This window comes from Lonchura striata, chromosome 1 (genome assembly GCF_046129695.1).
Source record: "Lonchura striata isolate bLonStr1 chromosome 1, bLonStr1.mat, whole genome shotgun sequence".
NCBI classification, from domain to species: Eukaryota; Metazoa; Chordata; class Aves; order Passeriformes; family Estrildidae; genus Lonchura; species Lonchura striata.
The window spans coordinates 122608844-122623719 of record NC_134603.1 but is presented as its reverse complement, the minus strand read 5'-3'; the positions used below and the strand labels follow the sequence as shown (position 1 = coordinate 122623719).

The 14876-nt window shown below is 39.0% G+C and overlaps 1 protein-coding gene across 7 annotated transcripts in view; it reads left to right on the top strand.

The window, feature by feature from the left end:
• The window catches only part of CREB5 (cAMP responsive element binding protein 5), a 256919-nt gene that overhangs the window by 181728 nt on the left and 60315 nt on the right, over window positions 1-14876 (top strand). For all 7 annotated transcript variants that reach the window (XR_002466113.3, XM_021538185.3, XM_021538180.3 and 4 more), the window contains 2 exons: window positions 504-630; window positions 2719-2829. Coding sequence is in view for 6 of the 7 variants with exons in the window: in XM_021538185.3 (XP_021393860.1) it covers window positions 504-630; window positions 2719-2829 (238 nt within the window). In the remaining variant the exon portion in view is untranslated. The remainder of the gene's footprint in view (window positions 1-503; window positions 631-2718; window positions 2830-14876) is intronic.

Genomic DNA, 14876 nt, shown 5'->3' with positions numbered 1-14876 from the left:
AGTGATTTGAAATGCTCATTTTAGAGCAACATATTTACAGGTGATACAATTTCAAAATTAATTTAAGAGTGGCTAATTTTCTGTCATAGTCTGTAAAACTATCATCCAGATATTTTTGTTCCTGAGGGCTAAACTTACAGCAGTGAACTATTGCCAGCAGATTTTTCTGGTTTGTCTGTGGAAAATCTTTTTTGTACCATCTTTTGCTAGCTGCTATGCTGTGCAGAGGTGCTTAGACTGAGACCAGCTGATAGGTTTACATTCATATTATATCAGATGAACTATGCAGGAGCTTTAACTGATAAAGAGAATAAGGAAGGTGATTAATTCTCTTCTTGAAAACTTTATGTTCCACTGATTTATGCAGGAAAGGACAAATCCTGGATTGCTTTATCTGTGCCTGCTTGTCTGGAGCTGCCTGTGCCTACCAATGGCTGGCAGACTAAGGCTTGTTTTGGTCTTCACAGCCCATGAGAACTTTCTTTTCTTTTCCTTTCTTCTAGGCCTGTCCCAGGTTCTCTGTCTTCACTACTGCACCTACACAACCGACAAAGACAGCCTATGCCTGCCTCTATGCCCGGCACCCTGCCCAACCCTACCATGCCAGGATCTTCTGCTGTACTCATGCCTGTAAGTTTTCTTATTTGGATTTTTGTGCAGGGTGGAAAGTTGTGTTATGTTTGAGTCATTCTAAGCAGAGGTAAAAGTCTTCTGGGGTTTGTAAAAACCTAGTGTAATAAGGAAGCCGGACCTTCTTTGGTGCTTCACCTTAGACTAGAGTATTTCTGATTAAGTTAATGGGATGCTAATTAGTGTGAGAGTGTGAGAGTGATTAGAAGCAGTTTACATGAGACTATAATTTGTGATTCTCATACTTGTTCATGTAGGTGAGATCAGTATGTCTGTATTGGAACAAAAAGATATTTCTGAATTCAGAAAAAAAACTGAAATAGTAATGTACACAAGTTATGCCAGTGAACTCTAAGTGATCCTCTTTTGTGGGAGATAACCACTCAGAAAGAAAGAAATGCAATTTACTTTTCTGGCTTGTTAACTTGCACTTATTGAGAACTAGGTAACAATTGCTGCTCATCTTTCATCATTTCTGGAGGGATAGGAATATTTCCTATCTTACAGAAGCCAAAGGGTTGCTTTACAACTGTAACTTCAAATTTTAAATTATTTTAACCTTTTAACCCTTTCAATAGAAGACATTTGGGTAGGTTAGAGGTGGAGAAAAACAAGGATGACATGGGGAAGAGGGGATGGAGAAATGAGAAGTTTTTGCTACATTTCACTGTGTTCAGTTTGCAAGACAAACCTGAGAGCAACTGATCAGGGAGAAATGCTCTGCTTGTTCTGGCTTTCTTGGATCAAGGGGAGCACTCCACAGAGATACAAAGATTCAGGTTTGGCTGCTGTTTGAGCAAGCATGAATAAGTTATTAATTATTAACTTGTCAATAAGGCTCTCCTGGAGTATAGATCAGAGAGTTTAACAAAAAAAGCCCAAAAAACATAGGATGTCATTGTGGGAAGATTTTTTTATGGCATGATTCCCAAGGAACCCGAATGCAGCAAACATCCAGCAGCAGTGTAAGTTCAGTGGCTTCAGTCTGCTGCCAGGGAGCCCTTTGGGCAGCTTTACGTGCAGGCAGGCAGGTGTGCCCTGGCTGCAAGCCCTGGAGGGATGAGCGTGTCAGCACTGGCTGCTCCTCCTGCCCCACAGCACTCCTGAAGGGGCTGCAGGGGAGGTGGCAGTGGGAGCTGCCTCCTACCCCATGGAGAAATGAAAAGAAAGCTTTGGCACCTTTTCTCTGCCAGGGCACAGTGGTGTATTCACATTTCCCAAAGCCCAGCACCCATTCTTCCAGGCATCACGGAGGGTGGGAGACAACGCTTCACCACAGGGCACAAAAAAATTGTTCCCCTGCTTAGATGGCTCAGCAGTACCCCAAAGTGTCTTTTTTGCAAGAGCCAAAGATTCAGCAGACTGGCTCAAAGCAAGGTGGGATGCTCGGCTCTGTCTGGAAGCAGCACCATAACCCTGTTTTACCAGCCCTTATTCCCCTGCCTTTTTGGGGAATACCCTCCAGGAGAGGTTTTACAGCCATTAGGTTTTATTTGTATCACTCCCTTCCAGCCTAGTGAGACTAGCTTGCAGAAAGGGCTCTGAATAGCCAGGAGAAGTTTTGTTTTGTTTTTTGTTATCTCAGCAGTGCATGAAAGCTTCCCTTACAAGACATGTGGAAAACTCTTCCCAGCTGAGCAGTCCGAGTGAAGGAAAAAGAGACAACTTATTTTCCATATGCTTGAGATTGTAGATTTTTATTTATGCTTTTAACAAGCTAAGTTGGGCTGCACTGGGAGGGGAAGCTACAATTTTATACAGTGATGCTTTTAAAACCACTTAACTCTGAGTGTTGTTATACTGAAAGGGAGAAAATCATTACAAAAAAGCACAAACCTGGGTGGCTGCTACATTTGTTTATTAAAGAAACCCTTTCTTTATAATTGGCTGTGAGTTTTCAAGGCCGATTCTGATGAAACACACGCCTACGTGCATACACATATGCAATTCATGACACAGATTGTTATTTTCCCAGTCATGACTTGAAGAAATAAAGCTGAGTCCATTTAAATAGAAACTGAGAGTAAATTCTTGCAAATGTCTCCAGATGTTTTCAAAGCTTTTTTTTTTTTTTATTTCTTTTAAAAGATGGAGCGACAAATGTCAATGAACTCCAACATCATGGGGATGCAAGGGCCGAACCTCAATAATCCATGTGCTTCCCCTCAAGTTCCCCCAATGCATTCAGAAGCCAAAATGGTAAAAAGAGAATTTTTTGAAATTACTGTATTTTCTCATATTGTTGTTGCATACCAGTTACCCAGACAGTGTGTGGGGGGGGGGGGGGGAGATGTAGCCAGACACTGCTTACTTCATTCTTAGTCATACGTTATACTCTTTTTTTTAATATGCTGTAGTAAATTGCCTTTGTGCCTATGAATTTTCAAGTTGTTCTTAGTCCTAGCTGAACTCTTGGTGAGGAGGAACTGAAGGGTGAACTATCTGATCCATCTGATCCATAGGATTTTTGGTGCAGATCCATAGAATTTAAGCAAATGGTCTGGTTGTTTCTCTAATGGTGTCTGTGCTCCACAACTTGAAAGAAAATTGTCAGTTAATAAAGAGTGGAGTATATAGTGTGTGCTGCAGAGGGAGTGTACATAGTCCTTATTTTTTCCAGATAGGAGTGTAGTGGTTCAGAGAAGCATACCAAATAATATCTGTATCTATCTATCTCTATCTCTATCTCTATCTCTATCTCTATCTCTATCTCTATCTCTATCTCTATCTCTATCTCTATCTATCTATCTCTATCTATCTCTATCTCTATCATCTCTATCTCTATCTCTATCTCTATCTCTATCTCTATCTCTATCTCTATCTCTATCTCTATCTCTATCTCTATCTCTATCTCTCTATCTCTATCTCTATCTCTATCTCTATCTCTATCTCTATCTCTATCTCTATCTCTATCTCTATCTCTATCTCTATCATCTCTATCTCTATCTCTATCTCTATCTCTATCTCTATCTCTATCTCTATCTCTATCTCTCTATCTCTATCTCTATCTCTATCTCTATCTCTATCTCTATCTCTGTCTCTGTCTCTGTCTCTATCTATCTCTATCTCTCTATAAATGGCATATTTTCTTTTTCTGGAATGCAACAGTGGTGTTCCCATCAAAAAGAAGAGTCAGAATTTGGACAAATGTAATTTATTTATACAAGTCAAATGTCATAACAAAAAAACAAAATTGTTTTTTAAAGTTGTGCTACATCTTAAAAGATCTAGGCTTCTCAGGCATGTGTACTGATATAGGATTAATGTGGTTAAACTAAACTAGAGGTGGACATATGTACGTTTTCCCCAGCTTTATATGCACTTTTGTGGAGGTATTTGGGATTAATATCCTTAGAATTAAGTTATCAGTGTAGAAATGCTTTGTCTTTTTAAGTTGCAGAACTGCCATTTGCTGCTGTCTAATGGTAGTATGAAGACAGAAGTTTTTAGTTTTAACTCTGTACCATTTTTATCCTCTCGAGATATCTCATCATAGTGAAAAACAGGAGTAACTTCATTGAACTTCTTTCAGTGGCATTTTGCCAAGGTAAAATTGTCGTAAGTGAGAGAAAGAAATCAAGCCAAAAAAGATTAAGCAACCACATATTTTTATATATTTCTACTTTGCATGACTGGTGCAGCTTTTAAAGTTGTTGTCATCCATCCTGAGGCAAAGAAAAATATCTGCTTGTCTATGGGTATGGTGCATATAAGAGACTCTGGGTTAAGAGCAAAAACACATATGAGTTTATTCTATCTCTGTTTTCTTAGGTTGGGTAGGTCATGCCTTTGCCTCACTGTTGGTCTGGGTTAGGCTGTTAACCCAACCTCTGTTAACACTCTTTCTAAAACCACATTCTGTAAACATGCAGCCATTTGGCCAGAAGAAGAATGATAGCCAAAAATTGCTGGCTCCCCCAGCCAAGGAAAACCTGTGGTTGAGAGTTCTCTCTGCTGTACCACACAGTGACGGTGACATGCCAAATGGCAACAGCATCTGCAGCAGAGCTTGTTAAAAACTTTTTGGAATAGGCAAGTGTTTTTTCAATGCAAGTGTAGCTGAGCCAAGCTAAATACTCCTTGGCTGAATAAATCCAAAACTGGCATCTGTTTTGGGGACTAAAGGTTCTGCAGTTTACTCTCTCCTCACACCCCCTGCCTCTTTTTTACTGGTAGTGTGAGGCTACTCAAGAATAAGATTAAATTATTGGTGCATATGGTGAAAATTCTGTGCTTTAATAACTGAAAGTGCATATAAATACAAATTACCTTTTAATCTGAGTAAGCAGGTTTTGTCCCTAAATCTAATGTATGAAGGCATTTTAATGTATGAAGAAATTGCTATCAGTTCCAAAATGTGGTGTAGTGAACAAGCAGAGCCTTTACTTCTGCCACTCTTCCTAGAGTAGAAAAAAATCTGCACACATTAACTCTTTAGAGGCATAACTCAGAGTTCCAGAACTTTTCCTATTTTCAAATGCAGGTTTGGGGTTTTTAAAATATTTTATATTTATATATTCTAATACTATATTTTGTTTCTGTAAGAGCACACATGCAATGTAAAAAGCCTCTTAATTTAGCCACTGCTTTAAGGAATATGAATCTATTAACAATAATCTGCCTGAATACAAAGTAGGAAATATTCAGAGCAAAATTTTTTCTTACATGCAAATTCATGAATTTTAAATCAGAATAATCTGTGTTGCAGGGATTATCTATTTCACTTTTCCTCATACTTAAAGCATAATACTTCACAAACTCTGGTGACTTAGTTAAAAGTGAGGGTGCTTAGTACCTTATCAGACTGTGTTCTGCATTAAGAAAGAATTTCAGATTTTCCTAGATTCTGTTTATGCTATTACTGCTGGTGCATTCAGCATTGCTTATGCTCTCTTTGGCTGGCCTACCCAGAGAGAATGGATGTGTCCAACACCAGACAGAGTCATCTAAGATGCTTGTAGCTAATGACTGAAGTAACAGGAGAAGTCCAGGGGACTTTGGGCCTGATTCATCAGGTGCCCAAATCCACAGGAGTATCAGCACTTTTGGGAAGCCTATGTGACAGAATGCAGGACAGGCTCCTCTAAATGTGAGACCCAGATGTGAGACCAGATCCTTCTGGTCTCATGGCAGTATGTCCCTGAGCCCTGCAAGCAGCAGTCATAACTCTGTTTGGTGACACGTGACTTGATTTGCCTCTGTATTTACATGAGAATAAATAATATCAGTAGAGATGCTGTGTGATGTCAGGTTTTTAAAGGAAAGCTGATAGATGGCAAAAGATTCACACCCTTAATTGGTTTATAGTGGGAAATGGAAGCCAGTCTGATAGATATGGAAGCCATTGTCTGATATACAAGCAGATCTACACACAAATATAGAATATATGTGGCATTAATGTAATGTTTCTACAATAAGCATTACATATTTTAATCACCTTCTATCATCTGGCATTTATGGAAAGCCACATTCTGTCACCCAAAATACTTGCTTCCTGGTTTAATTTTTTTCAGGATAACATTCCATCAAATATTAAGGTATTGTAGATGACATATCAGAACTGATTTAATTTATCACAGCAATCTCAGTTTCCCTCACAGTATGCCTCTCAATTAGGTTATCACCTAATGCTTTAAAACTGTCCTAGTAAATGAATGAGTGAACATCTATATCAGTACTTCTTAGATTCACAGCTGAGTAGGTGAAACTCTTATGCTGCCCACCAAAAACACACATTGATTTTATATTAAAGTATATTGCACTGGAAAGAGGAGGAAACATATAGCTCTTTAATGTATATGGTAAAAATATGCAGAGTCGCACGTGTAGCATATTAACATGTGGTTCAGTAGGCTGAAAGTATTATGAAGCTGGAACTGTTGGTGGTGCCTTTGCCTGAATATACTGCCTACATACAGCTTGGTTTTGCACTTTCAGAGTACTGGAGGTTTTAGAGCTCGGAAGTGCAATACTGTGTGGATTACTGGCATGAAAGATAAATGGTGTGCACTGAACCACTGGGAGCCTGGGTGACAGCAGGTCTTTTCCGTGGAGCTGATTCCTTTCTATCTGAATTTTGCTAGGCCTTGATCTTTATCTGCAGAAATTTATGGCCTCTGAAAGAAGGTTTAAAAAGCAGACTGGCAATGAAAAAATTGAACTTAAAAATACAGTTCTCAATTTAATCTATTAATTTTTTCTTTTACAATTTCTGTCTGCCACTTGCTTGATATGTAGTTTTATAAAATTTAAATTAAATGTTACATGTGTAACTTGGCTGTGCCCTTAATCCTGACAAAATGTGTATGGTTCTTTAGAAAAGAAAAGAAACGAAAAAAAAAATTTCTGTATCAGAAGTACATAGGAGGACTGTGGGCTGTTGTTTTTGACTTCTAAGCATTACTGAACAGAAAAAAAAATGGAATAAAAAAAAAAGAAAAAAAAATTTGAAAATATCTGTCAGGTGAAAAAGTACAGATCCTGCTGGTGGCTGTGTAAATCCCAGTGCAAGCATCACTCAGTTCTCCATCCCAGAAGAAAGGCCAGGCTGTCTGCAGAGACCTGGCTGCATTCTGTATGGCTCCAAGACAAGCACATCTCCCTATCTCAGGAACACAACATGCCAGCCAAATGGGAAAGGCTCAGCCACAAAGGTCGAAGGCTTCCATCAGATACAGATTATGGTCTGAGTTTGGATGGAGCCTTCTGCTGCTCCTTGTTTTACAAATAACTTGTGTTTCTGTGCCCGTGAGCTGTGCCGGTGCAGCCGGTGCAGAGCGAGAAGCAGCTGGAGGAAGATCTCACCCCTGCCCCGCTTTGGTGCTCGCTCAGCCATTGCAGCAGCCCCTGCACGTGGAAGCAAAGAGTGCAGCCCAAACAGCAGTGGCTGGGACAGCTGGTGGCCCTGGGAAGGACATCCCTCTGGATTCCTGAGCCCAGGCTTCCAAGGCTTCATGGTGATTTTGAGCAAGGGGCTGACATAGGCAGTCCAGGCAGGACCAGAGCCACTGAAACTCTAGGTTTAGATTCTTCCCACTTTGTGACTGAAGATATTATGTTGAAAAAAATAAATGGTTTGAAGTCTATGTTAGTAGAACAGCACATACTGCTTCAGGGCCAGAAGGCTTTTCTTTGCATGGATTCTGGACTGCTGAGAAGAAAGAAAAATGTTGCATCTCTGCAGAGCTTTCAACAGCAATTGTTCACCTTGTACTTCACAATAAAGCAATGAAAGCAGCATAGGAGAAAAAAAAAATGTGCAAAGCAACATCTTCCAAATAAAAAAAATAGTCATGATGAAATTTCCTGTATCAGTAACTGAGAAGTGTTTTCACAGAAGGTACTGTTGTGTAGTTAAAACTCATGGTGCTTCTGCAGCTGTTGACAAAACTAACTATTCTGAAATTGTATCTCCTGTTATATTTGTGCTTATGTTTAAAGACCTCAAAGCCAAACTTTCAGTGTGCTCCTGCTCCGTGCTTTAAAACCTTTCCTGGGAAGTAGCTTTGCCTGCAGATAGTGCACCTTGCTGTGGATTAAGGTATTATTGTGAGAGGTGAAGATAAGCATATTCTGGTTTGTTTACTGAAACAGGACTTTGTACCTGCCGTGCCTAAATTCTGGATTATGTACTAGACCAGGTAGGAACTAATTCTTAAGCTGTCAGTGGCTCAGTAAATTCACTAGAGAAGCAAGGCAGTTCAGTTAGAGTTGCTGTGAATATGTGCCGAATATCTGATCTTGCTTCTCCCGAGTGCATATGAATTGCGTTTCTTCTTGCAGGCACAAGTTGTAACAATTCCTTGCATTTTTCTTTCTTTGTGTCACTTTATCCTGCAGTGATCTTATCAGCACTATTTCCCCAAAAGAACTTGGATTTTTATTATTTTGTTTGCCTTGATTCAGCTGGGTGTTAAAGTGACCTCGCTTTCTCCCCCACCCACCAGCCCTCACCCTCTCTTTCTCCCTGTTTCTCCACCACCCTCTTTCCTTAGAGGATTTACTGTCTTTGTAGATTTGTTTCTCTTTCTCTTTTTCTCCCCAGTGTCCACCCTGATTTTGTAACCATAGCAATAACTGAAATACAATCCCAGTATTTGCTTGCTGTAGCTATCATCTAGCCCAACAGATGAACTTTTGTGTGTCATAAGGTTTTGAAACTGAAGTCTGATACATATGTATATGTAGGGGTAATTTTTTTGGTGCCCAACTGTCCCCTACAGAAAAGATTTTGTTTGTGTAAAGTTGTGTGTCAGTGGGCGCTGATGCAAGTAAAAGCAAGCACTACTTATGCTAGTGAAGCCAGGGAAGGAAACTGTAAAAATAAAAACATGGTTGCATTATAGGGAAGTTCTGCTTCACACAGATATATTTCAGTCTCTTTCTTGGAATATGTACAGCTTTCATTTTCCAGGATTTTTGCAAGATCCACAAATAATATAAATTGTTTTGAGTTTCAGGCTTTTGCATTTGATTGAGATATACTAGTGCATCTCATGATGATGGGCTTTGGGTGGGGGAGATGGTTTTACGCACTTTATCAGCCCCATATTTTAACCACTGAGGACACAAGAGCTGCAAGAAAAATCCTCATGGCAATAAATCTCTTCTTTATGGACAGGGTTAAGAAGTATTTTCTAAAAACTATGCAGTAGCTAATGAAGCAGTTTATTAATTATGGTAGTCTTCCTGTGAAATAAATAATTTCGAAATGTTGAACTGGGAGAGAAAATTGAAGTGACTCAGTAGGGGCCACACAATTTGTCAGTGGAAGAGCTGAAACAAGCACAGAAGAATTTCTGTCTGCCAGTTCCAGAAAACATAATTTCTGTCTGAGAAAAATTTATGGCTTTTTTTTTTTTTCAACTTAATATTAATGCTGGTAATATCAATATGATTGTTGAAATACACTGGTTTTTCATGACTAGTGGAAGAATGGGAAGATTGAACTCCTCAAGCTTACAGGGACTGCAGGCTCAAATTTAAGATTCAAATCTGAATGAAGGTGATGCTTTGTGTTTCAATTTAATGTCCCTGAAATTTCCTGAACTTTACTGGTGAGATTTTGGCTCAGAATGACAAAAATTAACTGATCTTCTGAGACTTCTGTCATCTGAGATGATGGAAGCCTTGTGAGATCAGCTTCCCTGGCATTGTGGCTTTCACTGAAATCTCAGGAGGGCACTTACTTTCACATAATGTCAACCATATCCAAACCAGGACTAAAGAATACCCCTGCAGAGCTCCTTCTAAGATCACAGACATATTTGAAACCCTGCTACAAGCTGTGTGCAGTCCGAGGGAATGTTCACAGCATTTGTTGTTTATTCTGTCAGATATGGCCGGTGACACTTCTCAGTGCTGGGAAGGATACACGCTGTCCTCCAGATGTTCATTAGTGCAACTTCTCATTTATGTTCAGAGGAGGTAATTTAAAAACTGGGACAGGCTGGGTGTCCCACTCTGGAAACACGCAGCAAACTGTGCTCAGCTCTGGTTTTTAGTAACAAATTACTGGCAGGTAGAGTTTATCTGAGATTTAAGTGTATAAAATGCTATGAATAATCTTCCCAAATGTGCTCTGCAGTCAGACTGCATGGGATGCAGCACAGTTAGTTGTGTCCTCTGCACTCTGTATCCCGTTTATTCTGACTGCTGCACAGCCCACTTTATGGGATGCCCCCCTATGGGACCTGGGTTGCCTTGACTCCTTTTGTTGCTCATATGCTGAGGACTGGCTCTGGCAAGGTGAGCACATCCAAGCGACTCTGCTTAAGATAGTTCCTTTCATTTCAAAGAACTTATGTCATGAAGAAAACAGTGAAATACTGGACATTGCTGGAATATTGCAGAGGCAGGGGGAACATGGACTTTGAGCAGCTGAAGGTGAACTAGCATGAAGATTTGACTAAAAAACTGTCCGTTTTTTAGGAATAGAATTCAATTTATGCAAAACCTTCCTCTTCTAGTCATAGATGTCCTTTTTTTTTCCTCCCATTTTTATATTAAAGTCACACTGAAACCAACTCTTTTTCATAGTGAAAAAATGTTCTAGAAATCTTACTTTAAGATAATATCAGATTCTTCATTTAGTAACAATATCAGTGGAGAAGAACTTTAATTTAGGATTGTTATTGTAATGATATACCTTTTCATTAATGAAATGAAAGCTTGGTTTTAAAATTATGTCTTAAAAAAAAAAGAGAGCTTTTGTAAAATAGAAATCAGCAGACAAGATTCCTGCAGTTTTGTTGTCCAGTTTACTGGAAATTATTTAAAACCAAATGTCCACCTTTTCACAACTCCTCTCCTCTCCATTTTAGTTTTCCAAAATGAGTGCTCAGAAAGGAGACAAGCCCCATAAGCAATTTAAAAGAGAATACCATAATCCTCTACTTTTATAATATGAGAGTCAAGAATTTTAGTATAGTCAAAGATTACTTTTCTAATTTAGCACTGATCCTCATCTGCAAACTTGGATGAATTGACTTCAAATGAGTTGTATGTTCTTTGCATCAGCTGAGGACCTAGTTTATACTTCTGAATTTCAAAATTTCCTTTAGGCAAGATTTGGCCCTTCCAGAATTTGATACCGCCAGGTAAGCATTTTGTTTCTTTTGGCTTTAACTTTTTTTGTTTAGAATTCATATTCTCTATTTTACAGAATGTTCTGCATACTACATGGATTCTGACTAAAGAGCATATGTGGGAAGATTATTCATAGCATTTTATACACTAAATATTTAATGCATATTTGCCTCTTATTCTTGCACATTGGTGCTTTGACAACTGCTCCAGAATCTCATATGAACTTTATCTGACTTCACTTTTCAACTCAGCTTCCTGTAGGTGTTCATTACATAATATTTAAGGATACATTATTTTCTCTAATCCCCAGAATAATACCAGAAGATTTTTATAATTGATTCATCATACCAGACAACCACCAGCAATTTTGTGACAGGTATTGGTATCTGTCCCTAGTGATTCATAATGAAAAATTGCCAGATATTTCTTTGAAAGTGATGGATGATTCATGTTGTTATATTTAGGTCACATTATTCTGGAATGTTTAAATTAGACTACAAGCCACCTCTGAATATATATGTGCAAACATAGAGTACATTTTTAGTTTCCCATCTGGAAATACATATGAAGTCCAGGACTGTTTGCAAGTCACGAGAAATATTGTTATCTTTTTATTTTGGTATTTCAGTTCACACTCATACTAATATGAAAAGTTTAGTAATGGCATATCCTCAATACTGCCCTTAAATGCCAGGGTTACACATGAAGTCCAATGGGAGCTAGCAAATGTTTAAACTTTTATTAAAGCCCAAAGCCTAAAATAGACTTTACTAGACCTGTACAAATTATTTTAAATTATGTAAATATTTTTCATATGTCTGGCTTCTGACAGAACACCACTATACACTGAAGTATGACATTTGCCTTACTGTGCCAACTTTTTACTTTTTTTTTTATTCCCAAAATTCCCTAGCATCATTACTGGATTTGACTAGAGTTTCCTTTATGTGCTGCCTGTGGTTCAGGAGAAATATATGTGAAGAGGATGGACAGTGTTCCCCAACTGTTAACAGAGGCTCTTTAGCATGAGGTTAAGCGTGAACTTCACTTTGGCTGCCAACAAAGCAGCCAGGAGATACCCAGAGTAAGGGTGGGGGAAGTCCTGATCTGCTTTCCATCTAATGGACGTGTGCAGCTGCTCTGCAGGCTGCTGTGTGTGTGTAGTGTGTGACTATGTCAGAGAGAAAACTATTTATTTGGAGGTTTGTAACAGATACTGCTCTAACTTCATCTTCCAGGAATTTTATTAAATTAAAAAATATTGCCAAAACATTAATATATGGATGTGTACAGAATCTGGGGCTTTGAGTTCTTCATTTAAGCTAGAGGCAGTGGTAGGCAATCATAAGGGCCAGCAGTCTGACGAGCCCTAGGTTTATTGGTCAGATGTTTAAAAATGTGCATGTTTGTGCACATGTCCATTTTTCTTTCCTGTGGTTATGGTGGGTTTTTTTCCCTCCTCCATTACATGCAATTTTGCTGTGCAAGCATAATCTTATCTAGGCCTATTTGGCTAACTTTCTCCATCTATTTATTTGCATATTACCTTATCTTCTGTTTAGAAACCGCTTTTCCTGAAATACTTTTGAATGCCGAAGAAAAATAAATGTCTGAAAATCCAAGTGTGTTATCCAAAGAACACTTACTAACACTTAGGGTGGCTACCATTTGCACAAAGAAAAAGCAATTTGTTCAGCTACATGACTTTGCTGAGGCTTGTCAGTCTTCTAAATCATGTTAGTGGTGGATTAGTTTGATTGGAAACTTGATCCAAGCAATGTCTGAATTTGTTGCATACAGAGTTCCCAGAGGTAATATAGAGTTTATGTGAAAAAAGTATATAACCACATCAGTATTGAGAATTAAAATAGAAATGAATTGCCCTTGGTCAAATTTGTGGTTACTGGAATTGTTCAAGGATACTGAAATCCTTAATTTAAATAAGAAATAAGAAAATAAGGTAGCTTAATCTCATTTTAAAGATTTTAGAAAGTAAAACTTCCTTTTCTACTGCACTTAAAATTCAAGATGTGTTTATGCTAGTCTTAGTAAAACTGGTATGTGTGACTCATTATGCTAGTTTAATACTACGCACAGAAATCCAAATAACATAGTTATGACTTGTAGTACCCATCCAGTATGTTCCTTCTTCCTATAGGAGCGAAGGAGGAAAGCTATCCCTAGGGCTCTTGGTCACTGCAGCCTGGGTGATGACCAGCTGGATGAAGTAGCCTTAAACTTCCTCCTGTCTTTGGTTTGTTCCCTCCATAGTGAAAAAAATCATGAACATGCATTTCTCTGGATGTAAGATCTCCCTGCAGGGACTTTTCAGGTCTGAAGCAAAAGTGAAGCTCTCTTGAGTTGCAGATGTGAAGGAGATGATAAGGAATGAGGATTAAGTCCTGGGTATCTTTAAACAGCCTCTAAATTCTGTTAAAAAAAAAATCTGCGGTAGATTCTGTTGAGTGTCCCGCCAGTTACAGGACAGGAGAAACCGTGATGCACATGTAGTTGGGAAATGGCATTTGTCTGAAGCTATGAGGTGCCTCCTGTCACTCTCCATCCTTTGTTTCTCAGCGGGATGTTACCATCACAAGTGATGGACCATACCCACACTGATGGTGACAGCAATGTGCCAGGAGCCTCCTTGCAGAGGCCGAGGCAAAAGGGAAGGAGAGGAGCCCAACAGGGTCTGTTCAGGCTCCAGGTGCTTCCAGTGCTGATACTTGGCACCATACCACCATACCCAGCAAAGAGAGACAGACCACAGTCCTGGTACTCCTGAGGTGAAGGACCATATATGTAATCTCTGCAGGCAGGAAAGCAGAATCCCTTCCTCCATAGTGTTTGTGAAAGACTATGAGAGCTCAGTTCTCACCAGCAGATATCTTCTGACCCTTCCCAAGCCTTGGTGTAGGGTAGGCAGGGGCTGGTGCTGGGCCTTGCTTTGCAGGACAGCCAGCAGTGCATCAATGTCTCTGTGGCTGCTCCTCTTCTTTGATGCAGAAAGGCACTCAGGACACGCTCCCAAGCCCCTCTCTAGTTTTATACACACAACAGGTAATGTTAGCATGGTATCAGTGAAAACCCTACCTGTCCACTTGAATCTCAGTGTAGTATTTGATGTAGCTCCCATAATAAATTATGTACTTGGAGGAGCAATAACAATAGCTGAGATTCTTGAGACAAGAAGAGTCACATTACCAGAAGTACCAAAAAGGCTGATTAAAATTAAATCGTAGCAGACAACAGTTGTGTTACAAAGGAAGGCTCGATTACAGCCAAATCACTTTCTTTGCTAACCTCTGACTTATTTATTTCTCCTGCATGCTGCAGTCTGCATACTCTTTCTAATTGTAATGAGCATTAATTGATTAGCTGGATCTATGAAGAGCTTGAGCACTCATAAGTACTATCCCAGTGGGTACACAACTAAATAGTTTATGAGGTAATTAGTATTTTAATGCCTTTTCTAATGAGCCTTTTCAGTAATGAAATCTCATGAGAACATTATTGGTTCATATATATTTCTTCAGACAAAACAAAAGGTAAGCTAATGCTATTAAGAGATTTTAAAGCTAGTTTATAAAATGGTTTTCAGTAACTTATTTTTGAATGCTTGCCTTGGTTGATTTTGCTTTTTTGAAAGAAAAAAAAAA